The sequence below is a fragment of the Lithobates pipiens genome, unplaced genomic scaffold (genome assembly GCF_037356315.1).
Source record: "Lithobates pipiens isolate NorthernLeopardFrog02 unplaced genomic scaffold, aLitPip1_a1.2 Scaffold_22, whole genome shotgun sequence".
Classification (NCBI taxonomy): Eukaryota; Metazoa; Chordata; class Amphibia; order Anura; family Ranidae; genus Lithobates; species Lithobates pipiens.
In genome coordinates this window covers 148,113,439-148,140,433 of record NW_027507784.1, presented here as the reverse complement: position 1 = coordinate 148,140,433, position 26,995 = coordinate 148,113,439, and the positions used below count along the sequence as shown (strand labels likewise).

Here is a 26,995-nt window from a genome sequence, read left to right as displayed (position 1 = left end):
ATATTAATACATTTGTGTGTTGGGGGTTTAATACTTTTACCTATAAAAATGCCTAAAAATCCATGAATATCTGTTTGGCAACCCTCTTTTAAAAATACAAATGATCTGCATAAATATATGTATATCCCAGAGGTGATACACAACTTAGTCCTGATAGTAAGTATATACAGTACATTTTTCTTGTATTTAAAACCATTTCCCATGTTGCTGCTGCTGAAAGTCAGCACCAAACTGAGATGGACCCAAGTCCTAAATAACAATTACCAGTACTTTTAGCCACTTCAGGGCCGAACTGTTTGACCCCCTTTCTGACCAGGCCATTTTTACATTTTTAGCAATTTTTTTTTTTTTTGAAAGATTAAGCTTTCCTTTTTTTTATTATTTTTTTTTTTTTTGCAATATAAAGGAAAAAAGACTGAATATTTTGAAAAAAAATTGTTTATGTTATAAAGTTTTACTAACAAATACTTTTGCTTCACAAATCGAGGCCAAATGTATACTGCTACATTTCTTTGGTTACAAAAAAAAAAAAATCAGTGTACATTATTTAGTCTGTGTGAAAGTTCTAGGGTCTACAAACTCTGGTGTATATATATTTGAAATTTGATCAGTCCTGATGTACTAACTGCCTAATTTTTGGAGGCATTTTTGGAACTTAGACAGTGCAAGGTATTTAGTAAGAGGAATGGTGATTTTTTTTTTTTTTTTTAAGTTATAATTTTTTTGTCCCAAATTTTGGGAAAAAAAATTGAAGTAATTTTTTTCACAAAGTTGTCATTTTAACAACTTATTTCTCGCGCACAGCATAGGCATTCTTACGATTACACCCCAAAACATATTCTGCTATGCTTCCGGAGTATGGGGATACCATTTTTTGTGGGACTTTTTCACAACCTTGATGCACCGATATATCATCTGCCGAAAATAGTTATCAGTATTTTGAAAGAAAAGGTGCCAATTGACTCCAATACAAAAACTACCCCTCTTGATTTCAATGCAAAAATGCCTCCTATTGACTTCAATGCAAAATTGCAACCCATTGACTTCAATGCAAATACGCCCTCTATTGACTTCAATGCAAAATCGTGTTCCATTGACTTCAATGCAAAAAATCGCCAGCCACATTAATTAATCTTAATTTTTTTTTAAATGTCTGGCTCCTGACTACCTGTCATATTTTGCTTGAGTTCCTGAAATGCAAGGACAAGGGGCATGGTGAGTCAACCACTTTGCTCCACACCACTTTTTGCCTTTCTGTGTAACCACTGCTGTAGCACTTAATTTGGTACCTTTTATTTATTTACAGTGCATCTGGAAAGTATTCACAGCACATTACTTTTTCTACATTTTGTTAGGTTACAGCCTTATTCCAAAATTAGATTAAATTCCCTATTTTCCTCAAAATTCTACAAACCATACCCTACAAAAACAACGTGAAAGAAGTTTGTTTGAAATCTTTGCAAATTCATTACAAATAAAAGAACAAGTAAAAAAAAAAAATCACATGCACATACATAAGTATTCACAGCCTTTGCTTACTATTTTGTTGAAGCACCGTTGGCACCAATTACAGCCTCAATTCTTTTTGAGTATGATGCTACAAGCTTGGCACACCTATTGTTGGGCATCTTCTCCCATTCTTCTTTGCATGACCTCTCAAGGCCAGTCAGGTTGGATGGGGAGCATCGGGCACAGCTATTTTCAGGGATCTCCAGAGATGTTCAATTGGGTTCAAGTCTGGGCTCTGGCTGGGCCACTCAAGGACATTCACAGAGGTGTCCTGTAGCCACTCCTTTGTTATCTTGGCTGTGGTATTAGGGACGTTGTCCTGTTGGAACCTTCCCCCCCCCCAGTCTGAGGTCCAGAGCGCTCTGGAGCAGGTTTTCCTCAAGGATAACTCTGTACATTGCTGCATTCATCTTTCCATCGATTCTGACTAGTCTCCCAGTTCCTTCCACTGAAAAACATCCCCACAGCATGATGCTGCCACCACCATGCTTCACTGTAGCGATGGTATTGGCCAGGTGATGAGCGGTGCCTGGTTTCCTCCAGACATGACACTTCCTATTCAGGCCAAAGAGTTCAATATTTGTTTCATTAGACCAGAGAATTTTGTTTCTCATGCTCTGAGAGTCCTTTAGGTGTCTTCTGACAAACTCCAGGCGGGCTGTCATGTGCCTCTTTACTGAGGAGTGCCTTCTGTCTGGCCACTCTACCATACAGGCCTAATTGGTGGTGGAGTGCTGCAGAGATGATTGTTCTTCTGTAGGGATTAGCTCTGGCGTGTTTGAATGCTCCACGTGCAGAGCCTGCCAGGAAGTCTGCACATCTCTGCACTAATCCCAGGCAGTGAGACATTGCCCGATCTCTGCAGCTGCGTATCGGGGCAATGTCTCGCTGCCTGTGATTAGCGCAGCTCTGTGCCCACTTCCTGGCAGGCTCTGGAGCATGCAAATATGCCGGAGCTCATTCTTATTCTTCTGGAAGGTTCTGCTCTCTCCACAGAGAAACACTGGAGCTCTGTCAGGGTGACCATCGAGTTCTTGGTCACCTCCCTTACTAAAGTCCTTCTTCCCTGATCGCTCAGTTTGGCCGGGCGGCCCACTCTAGGAAGAGTCCAGTTGGTTCCAAACTTCAACTTACAGATGATGGAGGCCACTGTGCTCATTGGGACCTTCAATGCTGCAGAAATGTTTCTGTACTCTTTCCCCCAATCTGTGTCTCGATACAATCCTGTCTTGGAGGTCTACAGACAATTCCTTGGACTGCATGGCTTAGTCTGTGCTCTGACATGCACTGTTAACTGTGGGACCTTATATAGTCAGGTGTGTGCCTTTCCAAATCATGTCCAATCAACTGAATTTAGCAGAGGTGGACCTCAAAAAAGTTCTAGAAACATCTCTAGGATGATCAGTGGAAACATGATGCACCTGAGCTCAATTGTGAGTATCATGGCAAAGGCTGTGAATACTTATGTACTTTTGTACTAATGTGATTTTTCTTTTTTTCCTTAATTTTTTTTTTTAATTTTAATAAATTTGAAAAGATTTCAAACAAACATCTTTCCCATTGTCATTTTGAGGTTTTATTTGTAGAATTTTGATGAAAATAATGGATTTAATCCATTTTGGAATACGGCTGTAACATAACAAAATGTGGAAAAAGTGAAGTGTTGTGAATACTTTCCAGTTGCACTGTATTTAGTACTTTTACAGATATCAGCCTATAAACCCTATAGAAGATTTATAGTACTAGTTGCATAAATAATACAGTATGGTGGCACCAAAAGTGATTGTAACAATAAAGGGGTTAGTTCACCTGAAAGTAATATTTACGTCATGACTGGAAATGGTGGGCTTAGTCAGCCCATGGATTCTTACGTTTTGGAAACTCCAACATTGAATTTCCCTTCTATCTCTCCGTCCGTCTATGTGTGTTCCAGCACGCCTACTGCATTCTCCATAAAACAGAATGAACACAAATCCTGAAAGGGAAAAGGGGACCTAGGAACACTAGCAGACTTCTATTAAATCTTTCTTATTAGTACATTTCTGTATGACTCAGTGCTCTTTTGTAGTAATAAATTCTATTGAAGCTTATATGTTGATTTGAGAACGCTCTTTGTTTTACCTTATCAGAAAGAAGAAGCTACCAGATGCTTTTTCCCGCCATGGAGCTGTGCTGCGCCATATGCTGCTCAAAGGAGTCTCTGCTCAGATTGTGTCAGCTGCAGTAAGTCATAATACTTCTTGGGTATATACATGTAGATGGATCAGAAGTGTCCCTGTGTATCACAAATACAGTAATACCTTGGTTCACAAACACTTCTGTTCATGAACAACTCAGCTCACGAACAGAAGAGTTCACAAAAATTAGCTTCAGTTTGCGAACTCCGCTTCGATTCATGAACACATTCATATTGAGAAGAGCAGTGCAAAATGAGAGTCTTAGGCGAACCAGTCCACTCAGATAGGGGTTTCTGCCCCCGACTACCGTGAAGGTGGGTTCACTTGATTGCAAACCATGGAAAAACAGTTCAAATGAATTCTACAACTAGGGCCGAAACAACTAATCGATTAACCGACAACTAATCGATTATGAAATTAATCGATTACTATTTTCATAATCGATTAATCGGCCACTAACATAATGGGGTTAAAAAAAAAACTAAAATTAGCCCTTTATAGTACAAAAAGAGCAAATCGCTACTATAAACATTACTTTCACTGTCACATATTAAAAAATTAACCCCTTACAGTAGCGATTATTTGCTATTTTTGTACTAATTTTTTTTTTTTTAACCCAATTATGTTTCTAAACATCTCAGGCCTGGGTTTTTTGGTGATTTTTGCAGAAACACACTACATTTCATTTACATGGTTTCCTATGGGACACGTTCACATCCATGTTTTTTTTCAGCTGCTGCGTATTTGGAAAAGACAAGGACTTTTTTTTTTTTTCTAAAGCAAAACGGTGCCATTTTGTTTTTTTGGTTCAATATACTTCAATGGAGAAGCTGCAGAAAAGCATGTAATAATGCGTTTTTGCAACAAATTGGGCAAAAAATATGTAAAAAATGCAAATCGCAGCAAAATTACCTTTTTTTTTTTTTTTTTTTCCTTTTTTTAAGGTTATTAACTGATTAATCGATTAATCGAAACAATAATCGGCCAACTAATCGATTATGAAAATAATCGTTAGTTGCAGTCCTATCTACAACATTATCATGCACTCATATGATATTTTCCTGGATGCACAGTGCTGCTTTCTGGCCTTTGATTAGTCATTTAAATTGGGGTTTGGGATTGTTTCAAACAAGGATTAAAGAGTAACTATAGTTTTTTATTTTTAGATGTACACATGAAAGAGGTCGGCTTAATGTAAAAGACATCATTTTATATACACTGAATAAACAAAAAAAATTCATAACGGATTAACCTGATTTACATTGAACCCTATCGGAAAATTTGCCTTGGTTCACAACCAATTCGGTTTGCGATCAGAGTCCGTTCACAAATTAAGTTTGTGAACCGAGGTATCACTGTACAAGGAAGACTTTAAAGGCCTTCAACAACTACAGATGTATTAGGGCTCATGCACACTGGCATACTAACATGCTGGTATCTATGCAAAGATCCTGCATTAAAAAAACACATGTAATGGTCTGGGAAGTTCTTCCGTGTATACAATATTGCTGTATTCAGATCTATAAAAAGTTATACAGTATGTTGTAGAGATCTCAACACAGTGTTTTTACAGTGAACTTTAAACTCACATCAACAGTGCACAAGTCAAAGGTCATCTTAAAAATAATGTATGCATATCTAAATAGAATGTATGGGGGCTTATTTACTGAGATGGACTAGTCAAATTTTACTTTATAGCTCTCGCTACTACTGGTAGTATATGAAGTAAGACACATCTAGTGGTCTCATGATGGATCATCATGGTTCCCATTGTTCTTTGCAAGCTGTATCCTAAGTTCTACACCAGGGATATGCAATTGGCGGACCTCCAGCTGTTGCAAAACTACAAGTCCCATCATGCCTCTGCCTCTGGGTGTCATGCTTGTGGCTTGCTATGCCTCATGGGACTTGTAGTTCTGCAACAGCTGGAGGTCCGCTAATTGCATATACCTGTTCTACACAGTCTTCTGTGAAGTGATATGTCAAGTGACAGTAGCAGGCCTTGAGGGAAGGGAAGTAGGGAAATTAAGGCCACAGATAAATAGCATACTGTATAGGAGAGCTGTTTTACCTGCCAAAGGATTTGTATCTCTATTCATCCAGTCCTGAAATGTACACGGTTTTGCCACATAGCACAGCCCTGTCTGGCAGAGCAGCATATCTGATTGTCCTTTGCTGCAGTTCAGTAACAGTTACAGGTCTTGTACTTCCCTCAGCCAGTGCGTTGACAGTGAAAGGAGAAGCTCATTTTCACGCTGCTCTCTTCTTATATATCTCTTGGTAGCACCTAAGCAGTAAAGAACAACAGTTTGGCTACTTGTGCTGTTTTTCCCTTCCCTCTAGACTGACCTCTGCTGTAAAGGGGCTGCAGGTTAATACCAAGTCAGATTTATATATTCCAGTGCTTGTATTTAAAAATTAAATAAATGTCATGGTTGTAACAATTCAGAGCCACATTAATGTACCTATTATTATACACCTGCCGAGAGTTCAACTGTAAAATATGGCCCCAACAATCATATTTATTAAGCCTACACACAGGATTCTGCAACACATCAACCAGTGCAAAGTAGTTCACATTCAATATTTCTAATTTTTTTTTTCTGATTATTCTCTTATTTCAGGATAAAGTAGATGCTGGCCTTCCCACAGCTATAGTGAGTATTTTTTTTTTTTTTCAGACCCTTGACATTCCACCTGTTATTCCATGTAATTCATCAAAGACGTTGTTTATTGCTCTTTCATGTCACAGCTTTCTATTAATTTCTAATGAGCAGTTGTAAAACACTGTGTAAAATTCAACTTTTCATTTTAGAAGTTTGATATACAAGAAGTCTTCCCATATGCAATGTCATTCCTCCTTTTGCAGTTGGCTAAACTTTATATTTTATTTTGTATTATTGCATGATAGCTCACTGTCATGGAAAAGCACAACGAACAATAGAAAGAAAAGTAATTCCAGCAAGTTGGGAAAGGAGAATCTGTATCAGACTTCGAAAAGTTAAAGATGATTTTTTACTTAGAATTCCTCAGCTGTGCAATGAGAACATTAGCAAAGAAGAGCTTATTGTTAGATGGAATAGTACAAGGCATAGTAAGGGTCATTGCAAGGTGACCACGGACATTTCAGACTGTTTGCACAACCCTTTTTGGATTTTTACCAAACTGGAGATAAATGTAATGGATTGTATAGGTAGGCTCTCATTCTATTAGATGTTGGTTAATTGTATAGAGATTATTCTGATTTGGATTATCAGATATTCATTGTTCATGTTTGGGCTGCACAGACAAGTACATTTCTTTGCTACTGAGAGACTGCTTGTTGTGGCCATCGTCTCATTGGCAGCTTATTCATTTAGTTTGCTGCAAATGAAGTGACTACCAACAAGTACATTTCTCAGTATCCGAGATCTAATCTATTGCATACCCTTAGATTTACATTTTGAAGAATGCCATTAACTGCTTGCGGACTGCCCACCATAGATATACTGGAGCAGGGCAGCCACTCTGCACCAGATCATGTACCTAGTACGTGATCCGTGTGCAGGGGTAGAGAACGCCCCCACTGTGCTGTGATTTGCTGCAGCACTGACCAATCAGCGGCACCCGACGATTGGCTCCGGACATTAGGTAGGTAAACAAAACACAGGGCTATCTTCTGACAGCAGCAATGCGCTGTGTTTTCCTTCCTGCAAAGCAGGAAATAAAAAAAAAAGTCACATTGTTTAGGAAAAACAGCACACACAGTAACACATGTTGGCCACACATTTAACCCCTTGATCGCCCTAGATGTTAATCTCTTCAGTGCCAGTGTCATTATTACAGTGACCTTGCATATTTTTAGCACTGATCACTGTATTGTTGTCACTGGTTCCAAAAAAGTGTCAGCTAGGTGTCTGATTTGTTCACCGCAATATTGCAGTCCCACTATAAGTCGCTGATGGCCACCATTACAAGCAAAAAATACTAAATAAATAAGAATTCCATAAATATAGCCCATAGTTTGTAGATGCTATAACTTTTGCGCAAACCAATCAATATATTCTTATTTGGGTTTTTCTTGACCACAAATATGTAGCAGAATACCTTTTGGCCTAAATTGATGAAGAAATGTGAATTCTTTTCTAGTACATTTTTTTTTATTGGTAGCATTTCATAGCAGAAAGTAAAGTATTATTGCTTTCTTTTTTTTTTTTTTTTTTTTTCAAATTTGTCAGTCTTTTTTTGTTTATAGTGCAAAAAATAAAAAACGCAGAGGTGATCAAATACCACCAAAACGGAGAGCTCTCTTTGTGGGGAAACAAGGTCATATACTTTATTTGGGTACAGTGTTGCAATTGCCAGTTAAAGTATTGCAGTGCCATATAGTAAAAAAATGGCCTGGTCCCGAAGGGGGGTAAACCTTCCAGAGCTGAAGTGGTTAAAGCTTAATGATTCTTTTTCTGTTTATCTCTAGGCTGTGTCTAATCTAATTGCAGTGGGTACTTCTCACGGTCTGGCTCTTATATTTGGTAAGCTGATCTTTTGTTTTAATATCATAACAAGTTTAACATTGTTGTCAAATTATACATAGAGAAGAAAAGGGGAGAAACTAAATTACTAGGGGACTGGAGGGTAACCAACCCCCGGGATTTTTAAATCGGTACCACATATGTGAGAACAATATATTAAATTAAAACCAAAAAAGTTTTATTGAATAAACAAAATACATCTTATAAATAAAAGAGAGACATTTATCTCCATATACATATGGATAAACCTAAATGAATATACAAACACTGGTGCAGATTCCACAGAATTCCACAATTTTTCCACATTTGTATATCAGTGAGCCTGCATTGTTTCTTTCCTACATGTTTCGCTCTTCTGAGCTTCCTCAGGACATTGCAGCAACTAATGATGTGCAGAGAGAACTGCAAATATACAAAAAACAGAATAAATATTCAAACTGGACATAGAGAGTATCAGGGGGTACATCACCCCCCTCTCTTTCAGAAGCAAAAGGAGAAGGAGGAAGGCCCTCCATGTCCACCTTGCATAGGTACAATAAATAGTTTCAATAGATAATTATACTTAGATCTTGTAATTAGACCAGAGCAATAATTAAATACATCTAAACAGGACATATTAATTGTAAAAAAAGAAAGAATTGTACACAGAAGGAAAACATATTTTTATACATCACAAAAAGGCATTCCATTTAAATAGATGCAATCCCAATTTTTTGAAGCATATAATGTTGTAGTAATATAGTTCTACACTATTAAAGATTACAATTTAGGTGAAGAATAATAAAAATAAAAATAAAACAAAATAAAATAAAAAATAAAATAAAATGAAACTAGAATAAAACAAATTAAATTAGACATAAGGCCTCTTACCCCTGAATTCATGAAAATGTTTGTCGTTTGTCAATCCTCTGAATAATCGTTGGTAAATAAACAAAGACCCCCACCAAGTCAGAAGGAGTATGAGGAGAACACCCTTAGGGATCCCTGGTATTTCCCAAGAGCCTGCAGAGGCACGAGAGTAAAGATATATTTTATCTAAGTTGAGCTCCAGCATTTTTTGGGTAGCCATAAATATTTAATGTAAATGCATACCTGGGATGAATCCAGATAAAGAATCAAATTTGGACCAGTTCATAAAGCCAGGTAAAATAGTGATCCATATATTGTCAGATATTAATTATGAATAGTAAAATTCAGCAGAAAGGGCAATCGTCTATGCCAATCTGAGAAATAAGATGAAGGGGAAACAGAAAGCTAAAGCCCCACATCAAAAAATATACCCTCCTTCTTCTAATATACTATGAGGGTGATCATTGTCCCCTAGATTCGTACCTGTTTGTGGCAAATACTGTTGAAATTCCATATGGAAATGTTGAATCATCAGCGGAGCTCGTCACAGTCAGTTCCCGTCCGCTGCCTAAACAGCACTGACGGGTTTGGTGTTTTTATCTCGTGGCTCCAGCCCGGCAGCCTCTATATGTAAACCCCGATTTTCAGAATAGTAACGAAAAGAGTATTTGCAATATGTGGGTTGCAACACAAAAACCTCCTAATTAGAATAGGGGCAAGCCTGGCCAGATCCATAACTGGTTGGATAGGTCATAGGCCAAAGTTGCCCCTATTCTAATTAGGAGGTTTTTGTGTTGCAACCCACATATTGCAAATACTCTTTTCGTTACTATTCTGAAAATCGGGGTTTACATATAGAGGCTGACGGAAGGGCAGAGGATTGTATTTATCTTTTTTCTTTCTGTCATCCTCTTCTCCGTTTGATTTGCATATGCTCGATCCGGCTATTCCATTTAGGCATAGTCGCCTTTTTCCATCGTGGTGATCTGTTGCTGAAGGGTGTAGGTTATACCTTCAGCGCAGGTCCGGTGAGAGAGGTGTGGGCACACTCCTTGACTCCAGCCAGGTTGCAAAATGGCGGATGCGCCGTAACGACGTATTTCACGTCGTTCGCGCATGCGCAGTAAAACCAACACGCGCAGCAAGGAAATTCCTCCGGAAGACATGCCCGCAGCCCGGTAGTGACGTCAGACGCTACCGGGCTGGAGCCACGAGATAAAAACACCAAACTCGTCAGTGCTGTTTAGGCAGCGGACGGGAACTGACTGTGACGAGCTCCGCTGATGATTCAACATTTCCATATGTAATTTCAACAGTATTTGCCACAAACAGGTACGAATCTAGGGGACAATGATCACCCTCATAGTATATTAGAAGGAGGGTATATTTTTTGATGTGGGGCTTTAGCTTTCTGTTTCCCCTTCATCTTATTTCTCAGATTGGCATAGACGATTGCCCTTTCTGCTGAATTTTACTATTCATAATTAATATCTGACAATATATGGATCACTATTTTACCTGGCTTTATGAACTGGTCCAAATTTGATTCTTTATCTGGATTCATCCAAGGTATGCATTTACATTAACCACTTGCTTACTGGGCACTTAAACCCCCCTCAGTCCCAGACCAATTTTCAGCTTTCAGCGCTGATGCACTTTGAATGACAATTGCGCGGGCATACAACACTGTACCCAAATGAAATTTTTATCATTTTTTTCCCACAAATAGAGCTTTCTTTTGGTGGTATTTAGTTACAGCTCGGAGTTTTATTTTTTTCTAAACAAACAAAAAAAGATGCAAAAAAAAAAAAAAAAAATCATGTTTTAATAGTTTGTTATAAAATTTTGCAAACGGGTCATTTTTCTCCTTCATTGAAGTGCGCTGATTAGGCGGCACTGATGGGCTGCATTGGTGGGCACTGATGGGCTGCATTGGTGGGCACTGATGGGCTGCATTGGTGGGCACTGATGGGCTGCATTGGTGGGCACTGATAGGCTGCATTGGTGGGCACTGATAGGCTGCACTGGTGGGCACTGATAGGCATAGTTAAGGCGGCACTAATAGGCACAGATAAGGCGGCACCGATGGGCACAGATAAGGTGGCACTGGGCAAAGATGGGCACAGATAAGATGGCATGGATGGGTGGCACGGATAAGTGGCACGGATGGGTGGCACGGATGGGCACTGATAGGTACCACTGATAGATGGGACTGATGGGCACTGATAGGTGGCTCTGATAGGTGGCACTGCTGGGCACTGATGGGCGGCACTGCTGGGCACTGATGGGCGGCACTGCTGGGCACTGATGGGCGGCACTGGGGTGCAGCACCTTTGAGGCACTGTGGGTGGCACTGTTGGTGGCACTGCTGGATGGCACTGTGGGTGGCACTGTGGGCACTATGGGCACTGATGGGGGGCACTTACTTTTATTCAGGATGGCACTGCGGTGGGCAGGTGGGCACTGGCAGGGGGCAGGTGGTCAGCTGTATTGCTGGCCGTGATCGGGACTGATGTCCCGATCACGGCCGCTGGTGATCGGCTTTTTTTTTCTCTCCTCGCGCTGTCAGCGCGAGGAGGAATAATAGCCGATTACCGGCTCCGTTCTATCACATGATCAGCTGTCATTGGCTGACAGCTGATCACGTGATAAGGGGTCGGGATCGACCCCTAGCACGGATCGGTGATCAGGCGAGTCTCACGGACTCGCCGATCACAGAGCGCGCCGCGCGCGCCCCTCAGGGCGCGCGCAGGCCGCTCGTACCCGGGACGACGTCAATAGACGTAGTCCCGGAAAAGTAGATCCGCGCTAATGCCGTCATTTGGCAATAGCGCGGATCCCAAGTGGTTAAATATTTATGGATACCCAAAAAATGCTGGAGCTCAACTTAGATGAAATATATCTTTACTCTCGTGCCTCTGCAGGCTCTTGGGAAATACCAGGGATCCCTAAGGGTGTTCTCCTCATACTCCTTCTGACTTGGTGGGGGTCTTTGTTTATTTACCAACGATTATTCAGAGGATTGACAAACGACAAACATTTTCATTAATTCAGGGGTAAGAGGCCTTATGTCTAATTTAATTTGTTTTATTCTAGTTTCATTTTATTTTATTTTTTATTTTATTTTGTTTTATTTTTATTATTCTTCACCTAAATTGTAATCTTTAATAGTGTAGAACTATATTACTACAACATTATATGCTTCAAAAAATTGGGATTGCATCTATTTAAATGGAATGCCTTTTTGTGATGTAGAAAAATATGTTTTCCTTCTGTGTACAATTCTTTCTTTTTTTACAATTGATATGTCCTGTTTAGATGTATTTAATTATTGCTCTGGTCTAATTACAAGATCTAAGTATAATTATCTATTGAAACTATTTATTGTACCTATGCAAGGTGGACATGGAGGGCCTTCCTCCTTCTCCTTTTGCTTCTGAAAGAGAGGGGGGGTGAGGAGGGAGGGTGATGTACCCCCTGATACTCTCTATGTCCAGTTTGAATATTTATTCTGTTTTTGTATATTTTCAGTTCTCTCTGCACATCATTAGTTGCTGCAATGTCCTGAGGAAGCTCAGAAGAGCGAAACATGTAGGAAAGAAACAATGCAGGCTCACTGATATACAAATGTGGAAAAATTGTGGAATTCTGTGGAATCTGCACCAGTGTTTGTATATTCATTTAGGTTTATCCATATGTATATGGAGATAAATGTCTCTCTTTTATTTATAAGATGTATTTTGTTTATTCAATAAAACTTTTTTGGTTTTAATTTAATATATTGTTCTCACATATGTGGTACCGATTTAAAAATCCCGGGGGTTGGTTACCCTCCAGTCCCCTAGTAATTTAGTTTCTCCCCTTTTCTTCTCTATGTTCATGTAACTGGGATGTGGTACCTTTTTCTACTAAATCATATTGCTGACCAATAGCCCTTTCTATATATATCTTTTGTCTCTAATTGTTGTCAAATTATAGTTTCATTCCGAAGAATCCTTCTTTGGTTGTAGTAATATTTAACTTTCTCTCTGTCCCTTTCCCTCACCTTGTGGAACGGAGAAGGCAAAGGTATGGGAATGCACTGCATGCATTTCTGAGAAATATTGGATATGTTAGATGCATCCTTTTGTGTTGAAGTAAAATCCTGTTGTTTTAAAGATATTTGTATTGATTGCAATATTGGGGCCGCTGTCTCAGCACACCATACTAGTTTTTAAATGAAAAAATGTTATTTTGCACTCAGTGTGATACCCTACAGTATCTAACAAAAGTGAGTACATCCTTCACATTTTTGTAAATATTTTATTATATCTTTTCATGTGACCGCACTGAAGAAACTACAGTTTGCTACAATGTAAAATAGTGAGTGTACAGCTTGTATAACAGTGTATAAATTTGCTGTCTCCTCAAAATAACTCAACACACTCACTACTTTACATTGTAGCAAAGTGTAATTTCTTCAGTGTTGTCACATAAAAAGATATAATAAAATATTTACAAAAATGTGAGGGGTGTACTCACTTTTGTGAGATGCTGTATATACAGAGCTGCACCAACTATACATCTGAATACAAAGGAATTCTAAACATATACCCTTAAAACCAGTGTGCTACCAGAAAAAAATGGATATACTCAATAAGTGCTGATATAAGGAAAATCCAACTTAAAATGTTCGTGAGAAATGCAAATAAGTTCCAAAGTCCATCCACCAAAGAAAATCGTTATGCAGATTCCTGAATTCACCCTTATCAACAAGATGGCGCAAGGAATATTCAAAACAATCTTGTGATCCTCCACCTCAAATGTGCCTGATATCAAATGTTGTGGATCTCGGATGAGAGAAATCAATACAGCATGTATACCCAGGCCGGTAGCTCCAAACGCCCTGTAGGGGTCCTCTTCTACTGGCCATGTTTCGCATCAGGCCTGGCAAACTGGCCTGTTAGTGGGCCCTGAGGACAGGGTTGATGACCACTGCAATAGAGGATAAAGAAGGACAAAAACAGCTTCCAAAAGGAGACTACAATAGAGGCCAACCAAGTGTGACAAGTGAACTTCCATATTGGCACCATCATATGCCATTAAGAAGAAGGTATAAGAATAATCATATCTTCCAATAACATCATGTGGTCAGAAAAAAGACATGGCCACTCGTCTTAGGAAAAAAATACACTTAACAGAAAGATGAATAGCCATCCCGACCAACGCCATCTTGTGGTCTAAAAGAAATATAACTTATACACAAAAAAAAGGAAAATACAAAAATATGAAAAAAATAAAAATTACATTAAAAAATACACATATACAGTATGGATCCCCTGGGTGAATGAGCTTTTACAAACATCACAAGAAAACAATAAAAAAAATCATACAAAGACTAAATTTAAAAGAAAATAACTATTATTAAAGCTGTTATGATCTCGCTCTATATTGTTCCCATAGGATCTATAAGTTTTAAGCTGAAATATCCAGCGGGTTTCTAATCCCAAGATACCCTTTTATAAAATTACTTTCTTTCCAGTGTGGAGAATAACGATCAATGCCAACCAATTTTAGAGAGGAAGGATCTCTGTCATGGTGGAAACAATAATATTTTGACAAACTGTGTCCTTTTGTACACTTTACGTATATTATTCAAATGTTTGTTGATTTGAACACACAATGGCCGTGAGGTTCTTCCCGCATACTGAGTCCCACATGGACATTGTAAAATATAGACTACACCTTTAGTGTTACATGAGCCGAAATGATCAACATCATAGGGCTTAGATGTACTGTGTGAAACAAAGGACTTTGTTCTAATAGTATTCTTCCTAATGTTCATACACATTTTACACCTCCGGCAGGGAAAGAAACCCTTTAAGCTACCAAATAGAGAGATTTTAAAAGGGGTTTTGACCACATTCGCTGCTACAAGTTCTCTAATGCCGCGTACGCGGAATTCCGGCCAGAAAAAGACCGATGAGAGCTTTTCATCGGAAAATGCGACCGTGTGTATGCTCCATCGGAATTTAGCTGTCTGAATTTCTGGCAGCCAAAAATTGATAGCATGTTCTCAATTTTCCCGACGGAAAAACTTTCTATCGGAAATTCTGATCATGTGTATGCAATTCCGACACGCCAAAAATCACGCATGCTCAGATTAAACTACGAGACAGAAGCAGTTGGCTACTGGCTATTGAACTTCCTTTTTCTAATCCCGTCGTACATGTTGTACGTCATTACTTTATAAATGATCGGAATTTGGTGTGACCGTGTGTAGGCAAGACAGCATTCCCGTCGGAATTCTGTCGGGAAAACCATCAGAGCTTTTTCCGACGAGAATTCCGATTGTGTGTACGCGGCATTAGAGTTTGGGCTTTTCAAAAGTTAATCCTAGGATGCGCTAGTAATATTGGCCCCAGAATCCTATAATTTTTTTTAGGACTTTCCAGTGTTTCTGAAAAAATGTATTGATCTAACCATGATGGCTAGGAAAAGTAGTAATACAGGATAACTGATGATCATCCTTAGTTATTGAAGCACGTGCTGAATCCCTTCTCAGCAAACTACACTGTTCCACATTTGAAACTTCTTTAATAACACGAATAACAAGTTCTTTCTCCTCATAGCCCTTTTCTATTAACCACTTCAATACTGAGCACCCTTCCTGTCCAGGCCAATTTTCAGCTTTCAGTGCTGTCCCATTTTGAATGACAATTGCGTGGTCATGCAACGCTGTACCTAAATTACATTTTTATAATTTTTTTTCCACAAATAGAGCTTTCTTTTGGTGGTATTTGATAAACCCTTGATTCTCAGATGGCGATGATGGACAGTGATAAAAAAGCACTGATGCAACCCCAGCATTGCAATAGCAATGCTTTTTCTTTATTGTATTTCATCTACACATTCCATAGTGAATAAATGAAAATTCGCTGCGCAAATGAACACGATAAAAAATGTATATTTAATAAACTATCGACTACCCCCCACAGGAAATGTACAGATGTGAAAGGTCAAATTTTCTTCCCCAAACCAATTTCTCGAATGTTAAATCGTCACATAGTGTGGCATTAGAACAATTTATCATACAACATTTTTGAAACTGCATGATAGTAGAGTCGTTCGCTGTAAACAACCGATTTGTTTACACTGAACTTGACTGGCTGATTGTTCATATAGTGTATGGCCAGCATAATTCTAGGGAAATGTTTCTTTTGTGATTTTGGGGAAATTGCAGCTTTTCTTAATGTGCAGTCAGTTTTCCACTGGAGCAGTGATCTTCAAACGGTGGCCCAGGGGCCAGATGTGGACCTTTGCTTCCCTTTATCTGGCCCTTGGAGCTCTATTGCACCAACTTACACCAGTGATGGGGCACCATTCCCCCTACTGACATCATCAATGGGGCAATAGTCTTTTCATTGATATTACCAATGAAGGCACTCTTTCTCTTATTAAAAGCAATGATGGGGCACTGATACCAGGGCATTTTCTACACCCACTAGCCACAGTCTGGCCCCCTAAAGCCTGAAAGACCTGCTCTGGAGGCTTACCTAATGCAAAAGAAGGTCCCATGGGATGCCAGTTGGACAGCTTTACATGTAAATATCTTCAACAACAGGTTTCAGTAATATATTTTCTCATGTTAATTAGTAGCATGAAATATATATTTTGTTTTCGTTTGATCCATCACTATGCAACTTCCATTTTAAACTTTCTTTCATCATGCATAAAACAGTGCTGCTTATTTTTGATTTCCATGGTCACACTTTTCCTTTCACCTCTAGTTCTGCTTCTAAAACATCATATTCTACCCTGTCTGTTAATATACTTATATTAAATTATTTAGACAATTCTTAATTTTTGCACTCTGTAAAAAAGATTTTACAGGGTAAATCCAGAAGCTCTGGGGTTTAACTCACTACTACAAAGCTCTGTGACCAGGCATTCTTTTAGGAAAATGGTCTAATCCTGAGTGGTTACCATCACTTAAGGGAGAGGGCTAGGGCCTGGTGAATGCCCAAGGTGTCTAGCCACAGTCTTAAACGAGTGGAATAGCAGAATTAGTCAAAGATGTGCACCCGCCTGACACTTCACAAGGGATGATGTACTTGTAGGCGCTATCTGAGGGGACTGGCCGTCCCAGTACAACTAGTGCAGATTTGGGTAGCTTTTCTGTGCCTATTGCAATACTTATTCAGGTCAATAAAGGGATGAGGGTTTGCCAACTTTGTTACAATCCTTAGGGCCCTAGTCTACCTTAATCTGTCACTGGTTAAGCAAAGTCGAAACAGTGTTTACATCGCGTAATATACTCCCTGTATTACCATGTGTATCTGAATTATTTTCTGAAGCCTTCAGCTAGGCATGCATATAGTATGGTAATTGTTTTAATGATGCTAAGTATCGCTGGCGTTAAAGTTTAAACTTTTCTACAGATGCAAACCAAGCCCTCCGTCTCTGTCTGGGAAGCACGGCGGTGGGCGCACAATATGGTGCTGTTTCAGCTTTAAGCATCAACAATGACTGTTCCAGACTTCTCTGTGGCTTTGCAAAAGGACAGGTACGGTAATTTTACGTTCAACCTCCTTTGTATTTATCTCTTAGTATTTTACTTATGCTCTATAGATCCAGGCAAAATGATAATGCTGGCCATATAGAGGGAGATTTACTAAAACCAATCAGCTTCAAGGTTTTATTGCCAGTTTAAATGGCAAGTTTAATTAAACAAGCTGAAGTTAGAAGCTGATTGGTTACTATTCACAGCTGCACCAAACTTCAGCTTGTTCAATTAACCTTTGGCAATAAAACCTGGAAGCTGGTTGGTTACTATGCATAGCTGCACCGGATTCTGTGTGCACCAGTTTTAGTAAATCTCCACCATAGTGGGGTTTTTTTTTTCCAATTTCTTTCAGACATTTATTTTAGGATCGCTTTTCTCAATGGTAAAAATTGTATATGGTGTTTTCAGATTTTTTTTACGACAATGCCAAACAGTAATTTTAATACTCTAGTGTCACTTTGTCCTTTGCTTGCAAAATAATTATTTAAAAGAAAAAAGATTTGATACCCTACACACTTTAAAACATAATCAAAAGGCAGAAATGGTAATAGTTCTGAACTGAGTTTAGGTGAAACTAAAGAGAAATAAAACATACATGCGTTTCTTTTTCTTAAATATCTTAAAAATCTTTCTTGATCTACCTGACCTTGGCTTGATATCAAGAGATGCCCACATTTTCCACTTCTTAAGTGATTGAACAGTACTGACTGGCATATTCAGGGCTTTGGATATCCTTGCCATTTTAACCTGTGTGCCACCTTCTGTGTCTGTACCAAAGCCAAACACTCCAGGGTATGCAAACTTTTTATCAGGGCCATTTGGGTGATTTCTGTTATGATTATGATTTAAAAAGGATACAAAAAACTATGTGATAATAAATGGCTTCACGTGATTGCTATCCTTAAATAAGACAGTTTTTTGGCATGATCAGTAATATTTTCAATATTCATGCCAAAATTTCACAATTTCTGCCAGGGTATGCAAACTTTTGAGCACAACTGTATGTAGCTGCAGGGTGGGAATGCCTCGATCGTTTATGGCTGGCACAGTACAGATGAAAGATTACTGTCAGGTTTGCTCAAGTGGGTTCTGACTAGGATCTGAACACACCTGAGCTCATCCCTAAAAACACTATGAGAAAATCGGGCAAACAATCAGCTGTTTTTCCTCTGTTTCACAGCAAGTCGGAACCGAGGATAGAAATAATGTACAAAAATTATCATACGACAAGGGCTTTTATTTTGTTATATGTTCCTTCTGATTACGCATAGTCTTTGTATCTGATATTTCTTGTATGAAAAACGGTACACATTAAACGAAAATCTCAAATTTTCCTCCCATATGGAAAATAATTTGGAGTTTGTCCCTTCAGGAATTTTCATTCAGTAGGTCGGAATTGACTGACGAAAGTTGTTTACACACTATCAGAAAATCATACGATTGTTCCTCAGGCAAAAATGTTCACCCGATTTGTACGGGCCTTATGGTTTACTATAAACTATGCAGTGGTGGCTGGTGATGTTTTAAGATGGTGGGGCGCCAGACCCCGCCCTTCCTTTTTGACCACTTCCACTTCTCATAAGACCCCTTAATATGGGTTAAACTGAGAGACCCCCTATTATGAGATATACTGAGAGACCCCCTATAATATAATAGGGGGTCTCTCAGTATAACCCATAATAGGGGGCCTCTTAGTATATCCCATAATAGGGGTCACTCAGTATATATCCCATATAGGGACCTCCCACTCCCACTATATCCTATATTAAGCTGTCTCTCATTACTAGTTTATCCCATAATAGGGGAAGAGACTCTATTATGGCATGTACCATGAGAGACACCCTAGGGGTTTATACTGACTGAGAGTTAGAGAGACCCCTCATCCCCATATGGGATATATACTGAGAGACCCCTATTATGGGATATACTGAGAACCCCTTTTAATAAAATAGGGGGTCTCTCAGTATATCCATAATGGGGGGTCTCAGTATATATCCCATATTAATTGATTTGTTTGAAGAAGCCTGCCCACTTCTTAGCACCTACTTGCTGAAGGAGGCAGGCAGTGAAGAAGCTGCCGACTGACTGTTCTGCTGACTCGAGTGCCCTGTGATATCACTCTGCCGAGCCAGCTCGGTCGGAAACTTAATCTAATTTTCATAAAATGCAGCACTGAATGATGGTAATCCGCTAGCATGGATACTTAAAAAAAAAATAGTTCATTCATGCTACAGCCTCCCGAGCCCCTCTGAAAGAACTAGTGGTGCCCAGGATATGATTTTGATCACCTGGGAGCTGCAGGAGACTCAGGGACACCTTATATCCTCTGTTCTGGCTCAGGGAGCAATTTAGGGAGCTCAATAAAAAAGGGGGGTCCTGTGAGCCACCACTACTAGATGCTTAAATAGAAAAATAGAAAACCCAGCTGCTAGCGTGAAACATGTCTCACAAATAATGCCAAAGCAAATATATAAATAGAATACGCTGCGCTGGTAGAAAATATATCGTATAAAATGTGATGCACACTCTATCAGTGTAGGTGCCAAACTGCATACATTAAAGAGGAAGTAAACCCTGAAGGGTTTTACTTCCTCTTTGTTTTCCTGCAAAGGTAAAGCATAACGGGCTACTATGCATCAATTACCTGACACAGGAGCCAGCGATGTCCATCTTCCTTCCGGGTATCCTGGCTCCAGCGCTGTGATTGGCCAGAGCCGTGATGACGTCACTCCCGCGCATGCACGCCGGGAGTCTCCACTAATGGCATTATCGCCGTTAGCAGCGGCACGCTCAGTGCACCTGCGCGCCACTGTCGATGACGCAGGCGCTTGAGCGCCACTGTCTACGGGGGGAGGGACGAGCGAGCAATTGAACTGTTGTTCAATCTAAAAAGTTGCAGCAAAGTGAGCAGATTTGAGCAATATTACGTTAATATTAAATATTAAACACACTATATGTAATGCTGATTTATTTGAAATGGTAAAGATTAGATTACCTTGATGTTTTATTCCACTGTTCCAGCAGTTCGTTTTTGCATCCTGGAATTCTTATTTGAAATACGGTGTGACAGTTTAGTTTTACTGAACAAATATAAATTATCTGCAGTGTACCAACATAAACAATAGCCAGAATAGCAAAGTCAATATTTGAAGTTTTGTAGTTTAGACTATGATATAGAACTGCAGCTTGAAGTAGGGGTATTTGTGTTAGAGGTTTGTGCACATAATTAATCTTTTGAATGTCCTGCTCTATCAGATTACGATGTGGGATCTGGCTAGCGGGAAGCTCCTGCGATCTATAACTGATGCCCACCCACCTGGGACAGCCATTCTGCACATTAAGGTATCTATATTATTGTTCTTTTCACACTACAGGCTGCGCTGTGATTGATAGTTTTGCGGTGTGAGAATCCCTTCTTGTTTTATTAACAAATAAAAGTCAGAAATACCAAGTAGTCCTGATCCCAGCGCTCTAATGTAACAAATTCACTGCACTTTCAGCCGCTATTATAAAATACAAATCAATAAACAATATATATGCCTAATTTAAAACCAAGCATTAACAGCGCTTCATATGAATAAACAATATCCATCAATATAATGTCTCATATAGTGCAATAGTCAGATTCTCTGATATCTTGCTTATAAAAAACAAGAGTCAAGAGATCCAACTTCTACTTAAACTATCCATCAATCCATCTGATCACTTATACTAAAAAATGTGGAACAATTTGATGAATCCTCTCCTCCTATTGACAGTTCAATAAAACCATTGCACGGAAACAAGTAGAGGAAGACTTCTACTTAATTGTCTCCTTGTTTTATGTTTGATGACCAATACTGTGTTAGTTACTGGATAAAAATCAATGTATGTAGTGAAATTGGGTCAAAATCACTGATAATTGGATGATAGAATAAAACAAATCTGCCTTAAAGGTGAGTCACTCAAACCATTCAGGTGATCCAGTTCTCTGAGCTCTTCTAGGCTAAGAAAAAAACGATAGAAGCAGTAATCACTGTTAAACAACTTAAAAATGATAGCATGTCAACCAAACTGTGTGACTCCCTGAGAAGTCCACAATCCTCTTATTGCACTGAATCCTACAGAAATTCAGTCATTGTGAGGCATGATGGCACAAAATACTATAGACTTTAAAACTTCAAAAAGATTTTTGAAAAAGGTCCAATGTCAAAACTAAAGTAGAACTATAGACATTTTTTCCCCTTTTGGGTAGAATAACTTCAAAAAGATTTTTGAAAAAAGTCCAATGTCAAAACTAAAGTAGAACTATAGGCATTTTTTCCCCTTTTGGGTAGAATAAGGGGTGGTTAGAACCCCTGAAAGATTTTTCTTTTGCCATCTTTGTCTCATTGGAACATTTCCCCTGTACTGCTTTTCTGGGGACAACCCAAAATGTCAGATTTTCTTTTACTTTCAATGATAATTGTAAACACAACAAATAGAGAATCTCCCTAATGAGAGCACAGACAGCAGAAAAAAATGTAACCGGTGTTCTAATCCACCTTAAAGCTGTCCAAAAAAACAAAAAATACAATTTAATGCAGTAGGAATCGGAGGGCCCTGCTCATTAGAGCTTACAATCTAGGAGGAAGGGTCAAGAGATACAAAAGGTAACAACTGTGGGGAATGAGCTGATGGAGAAAATAAAAGTTCAGTTGTTAGGTGAGGGCCGATAGGCTTCTCCTGAAGAGAAGGGTTTTCAGGGGTTGTCTAAAATCAAACAGAGTAGGAGGTCTTGGGAATGAAGAGAACAATTAGGTTGCTAGTTTGAGACTAGGTTAGTGATGAAGCTGGGGGCTGAGTTGTGGATGGCTTTGTAAGAAGTTGTTAGTATTTTAAATTCAATTTATTGGGTAAGCAGAAGCCAGTGGAGGGATTGACAGAGGAGTAGCAGACACTGAACAGTTGGTAAGGTGGATGAGCCTGGCAGCAGCATTTATGATGGACTGATGGGGGGGGGGGGATCCTATGTAAAGGTAATCCCATGGGGGGGGAGTTGCAGGAGTCGAGGTGAGTGATGACCAAGGAGTGAACTTTAATTATACTTTAAGGTTGTTTTTATCACATTCTTTATTTACACACACTTTAGGCCCCTTGCACACTAGGCGTTTAGCCAGCGTGTATCCAATTCCTGAGTTTTTGTGTGCTTGGGAGGCAGGTGCTGCAGCATTCAGCCCTACTGTTGTAGCTTGTCAAAATCTATGCCAGGGACTTATGCCCAGGATGTAGTATACCTGCATTCTAGGTGTATGGCACTAAATACGAGCACCACTGCTTACAGTGTTTGGCCCCATCCAGTCAGAGTGTATTTCAGCCTACCATAGTCTTTCACAGGCAGTAGGGGTATAGACTGCACCTCTTTTTCCTGGGTGCACTAAAACTCTGGGAAATCCCTAGTGTGCAAGGGGCCTTACATTTGTTGGGGGATAAGTTGCACATAACACTCCCCCTTTCTTGTACGAACTCTTAATACCCATCTGCACCGAGCTGATGTTTTGAAGCCACATTATTTTTTTTTACCGTACTGGAAGCACCATGTTGGTGCTGAAGGGAATATAAGAGAGGATAAGGATGGTAATGAGGCTCCATTCTCATCGTTTTCCAGTAGTGGGGGATAGAAACCTGTATGCCTGCATGCAATAATATAATTAAATTCAATCTTTTGGGATCGGTTAAATTTTATTATGTTTTAAAACCTGAAAAAGGTAAAGAAATAAGCAAATAACCATAGATTGAAAAAATTGTTGTATAATTCACTGATCAAATTTTAATTTTTAAAGATTTTAATTCTTATAATGTAAACAGTCATCTATGTGAGATCATCTATAAAGCATTTTCTAAACTAAATCTAAAATAAAATGCTGCATTTTACTTGTAGCATTCATGGATACATTAGTGCACACATTGCTTTTCTTTGCTTCTTTATATAAGCTAGATGAGAATAATCAACCAAGCTGTGTTTTTTATATATTTTATTTGTTAAAGGTACTTTTAAAGCACCGTCAATTTATACAGTGCTTTACTTATATATATTGTACATTTACACCAGTCCCTGCCCTCAAGGAGCTTACATCTGAAGTCCCTAACTCACATTCATACATACACATACTAGGTCCAATTTAGATAGGATCCAATTAATCTACCAGCATTTTGGAGTGAGGGGGGAAACCGGTTTACCCAGAGGAAACTCACACATGGAGAACATGCAAACTGGGATTCAGACCTATGATCTTAGTGCTGCTAGGCAAAAGAACTAACCACTTAGCCAATCCTGTGTTTTTTGCTTAGTTTACAGATGACCCAACTCTTGCGATCTGCAATGACAGTGGAGGATCTGTATTTGAACTGACTTTCAAGTAAGTTTTTTTTTTTTATTAGTTCTTTGGCCTCTTTGTTTCTTTTGTGTATATTATTGTATTTTCTCACCTTCTAAAGAGCCATTGAAAATTTTGGCAATACAATCAGTAACCATATGTTTACTATGGTATGCTGTTGTACTATGCTATCCTGTAAAAATTCATGCGGTGTGATGTTTGTAATGCAGTCAAACGTTAATGGCAGTTGGTTGACTTAGGCATAGGTTTGTGGTACTGCCCGCACTAACAGGCTTTCTAATTTGTCCCAATTTGGCTCCCTGTCTGTGACCTAATCTGATATTTTCTCTGTTACTGGTTTTGGCTGTGTTTCACCATGATACATTTTAAAACTGTGGGGTAAATTAATCATGCTGCCACTAGATGGTGCTGTAGGGACAGACTTGGTCTAACAACTGTTACAGATATAGCTGTCAAATATCCATATAGTTATTATTATCACAAAAAAAAATTGTAGAACTTAATATTTTAGAACTTAATAACAACTTAATATTGTAGAACTCCCACTTTGCTTAAAGTGAGCACTATATTGTGTTATACAGGTTAAAATTTGTGAATACAATTTACAGATGTTGTATATTGCTTATAAGGTATTTAACAAAAATCCTCTCTACCAATTCTTTGATAATTTAAGAACTTGAGCTCTGGAATCTGTGCCCTAAAAGGAAGGCATAGGGCAAAGAGTTGTCACTGGTATTGCCTGTGGTCCCATTGTAGATGATCTTTTCCCCATTACTGACTTACCATGCCTTGTTCTGCACTGTTTATCTTGGTGGGATGGCCATCTTGGTAGAGGCTTGGTTTTCGCTAATGTCAGAGACTCCACATACTTTTAGCATTACCATCTTACCTCTTATCAATCACCTGATTGAGAGACTAGTTTGAATTTTGTCTTTGCCATTCTATTATTAGGATGCAGGATTATAGTCACCTGCTCAAGCTACATGTCACATTAGCAAGTGGCAAAGAGAAGATTTGGGCAAGATCTCTCTACAAACCGAATATGGTGACAAGGAATTAGAAATTCTTTACCAGCATTTTTTTGGAAACATTGACATATACATATGCAACATTACATCAGTACAAATGTATAAGTGGGTGCATTATGTTACACAACCATTAGTAATAAAACAGTGAGAAAATGGTGTGTGTTTACTTAGAGAAGTATCCCTAAGCAAATTTGTAAGCCAACAAAGAGGAAGGACTTTGAACAATAAACATCTTTTCATGAAAGAAGTTTCAGATTAAGGGAGTCTTCAGGTACAAACCTCCAATTGTTATGAGCTGTAGGTTAGAGGTCTGCAATTGTGTATAGCAGTGAATTAAAGTTGATATCTTATAACCTGGTAGAGTCGGGTGGATCTGTATTGCATCTTCTCTATGATAAGCTATAGGGGGCAAGGACAAAATACGATTTTGAACATGAAAAAAGGAGCAAGGAAGAAGACAAAGGGAGAGTGTCTAGGGAGGGGACAAAGAAGGGGGAGTGTAAGTAGCTAATTGTAATCCAAATATGTGAGAAATAAGGCCAATGGGCTGAGACAAATGATAGAAAGAAAGGAAGAATGAAAAGAGGCTCTCCGCCTCTCATGTATACTGGAAGGGAAGGAGACTAGTCAGATTGGATTTGATCAAGGATGGGGGGGGTCATGGTTACAAAGAGTCAGAGTAGCGGAACCAGCATGCCCACGTATGGGTGAATTTGGTGGGGCTATATTGATCAGCTCCTCCGTTTCTGCTGTAGAATTAGAAATGATGTTCTTCTGCCAGATTAGGAAAATTAGATCTGACTACAGACAGGAAAAAGATATTAAATTACAAAATTATGTATCAATTATGTTAGAAGTTTTATCATGTTTTAATGAAATTTGAGTTTTCCTATAAAAATTGGGGCTTTTTTTCTACCATTGTTTATATATATATATATTTAAACAAAAATAACATACAGCCTCTCTGAAATAGCATTATAGATATATATAGATATATATGTAGATATATAGATATAGATGTTTACCTTATCTGGCCCTAGTTGGCTTTGCACAGTTCTGTGCTTAAAAGAAAATCACCACTTGTTTTGTGTTACAGGCGAGTAATGGGAGTGAGAAGCTGTGAATCCAGATGTCTGTTCAGTGGATCCAAGGGAGAAGTTTGCTGTATTGAGCCTTTGCATACAAAAGCTGAACTGAGAGATCACTCTATTGCCCAGTACTCTCTATTGGCCATGGCATCCTTGACTAAGGTATAAGAACACTAATATACAGAAATACAACCAAATGGAGCACAACGGTGTATCTTGGTCCTCATTATTAAGTATCTGCTTGGGAAGTGCTGCTTTTAGCGTCTTTACTGGAGCATAAAGTTCCAATGTACAGGATAAATTAATATATATCCATGTCATATAGTCATTTCCCTATCATTACCTAGGAGAATGTAAAATGGCCCTACATGTATTTATCTTAGTTTGTTTAAAAAACAAACAAACACAGAAGAATGTGCTTTCTTCTTAACACTAGGTATAATTACTAGCTGGGCCTTTCATCTAGATCCAGTGGCTTCATTTACTGCCATGGAATAAGTATACAGATAAAAAAATAAAAAACCCAGACTTCACTCTGACTTTCCAGATCCACATGCTTGTTACAGGTTAATATCTCAAAGTATCACAGACAGCCAGACAATTAGTGTTTTCAGTGAAAGATCAGCAAAAGTGCACTCTGTATCTCTCTTACTACATGTTCCCTCTAATTAATTTAGGTATATCAAGATCTTTATTGGAAAAAGAGCAATCCTGGGTCTCTGTGCTTTTTAATGAGTTCAGTCCTGGCAGTCCTTTTTCTTTGTTGTGAGAGCTGTTAAGGAAGAGATTTCTCTGCACTTTAAGCATATTTCCTCTCACTTTTTTTTTTTTTGTGTTCCCAGGACAGTAAATGAATAGAAATCTCTGAATTGGGACCCAGGCGGCAAATAAAAGGCTGCTTTGGGTTCTAAAGATTTCTTACGCTACATGAA

The 26,995-nt window shown here is 38.8% G+C and overlaps 1 protein-coding gene across 3 annotated transcripts in view; it reads left to right on the top strand.

The window, feature by feature from the left end:
• The window catches only part of VPS8 (VPS8 subunit of CORVET complex), a 350,033-nt gene that overhangs the window by 21,964 nt on the left and 301,074 nt on the right, over positions 1-26,995 (top strand). For all 3 annotated transcript variants that reach the window (XM_077448451.1, XM_077448450.1, XM_077448449.1), the window contains exons 5-11: positions 3,639-3,732; positions 6,311-6,343; positions 8,143-8,197; positions 17,467-17,591; positions 20,847-20,933; positions 23,901-23,968; positions 26,072-26,225. In XM_077448451.1, the coding sequence (XP_077304577.1) occupies positions 3,639-3,732; positions 6,311-6,343; positions 8,143-8,197; positions 17,467-17,591; positions 20,847-20,933; positions 23,901-23,968; positions 26,072-26,225 (616 nt within the window). The remainder of the gene's footprint in view (positions 1-3,638; positions 3,733-6,310; positions 6,344-8,142; positions 8,198-17,466; positions 17,592-20,846; positions 20,934-23,900; positions 23,969-26,071; positions 26,226-26,995) is intronic.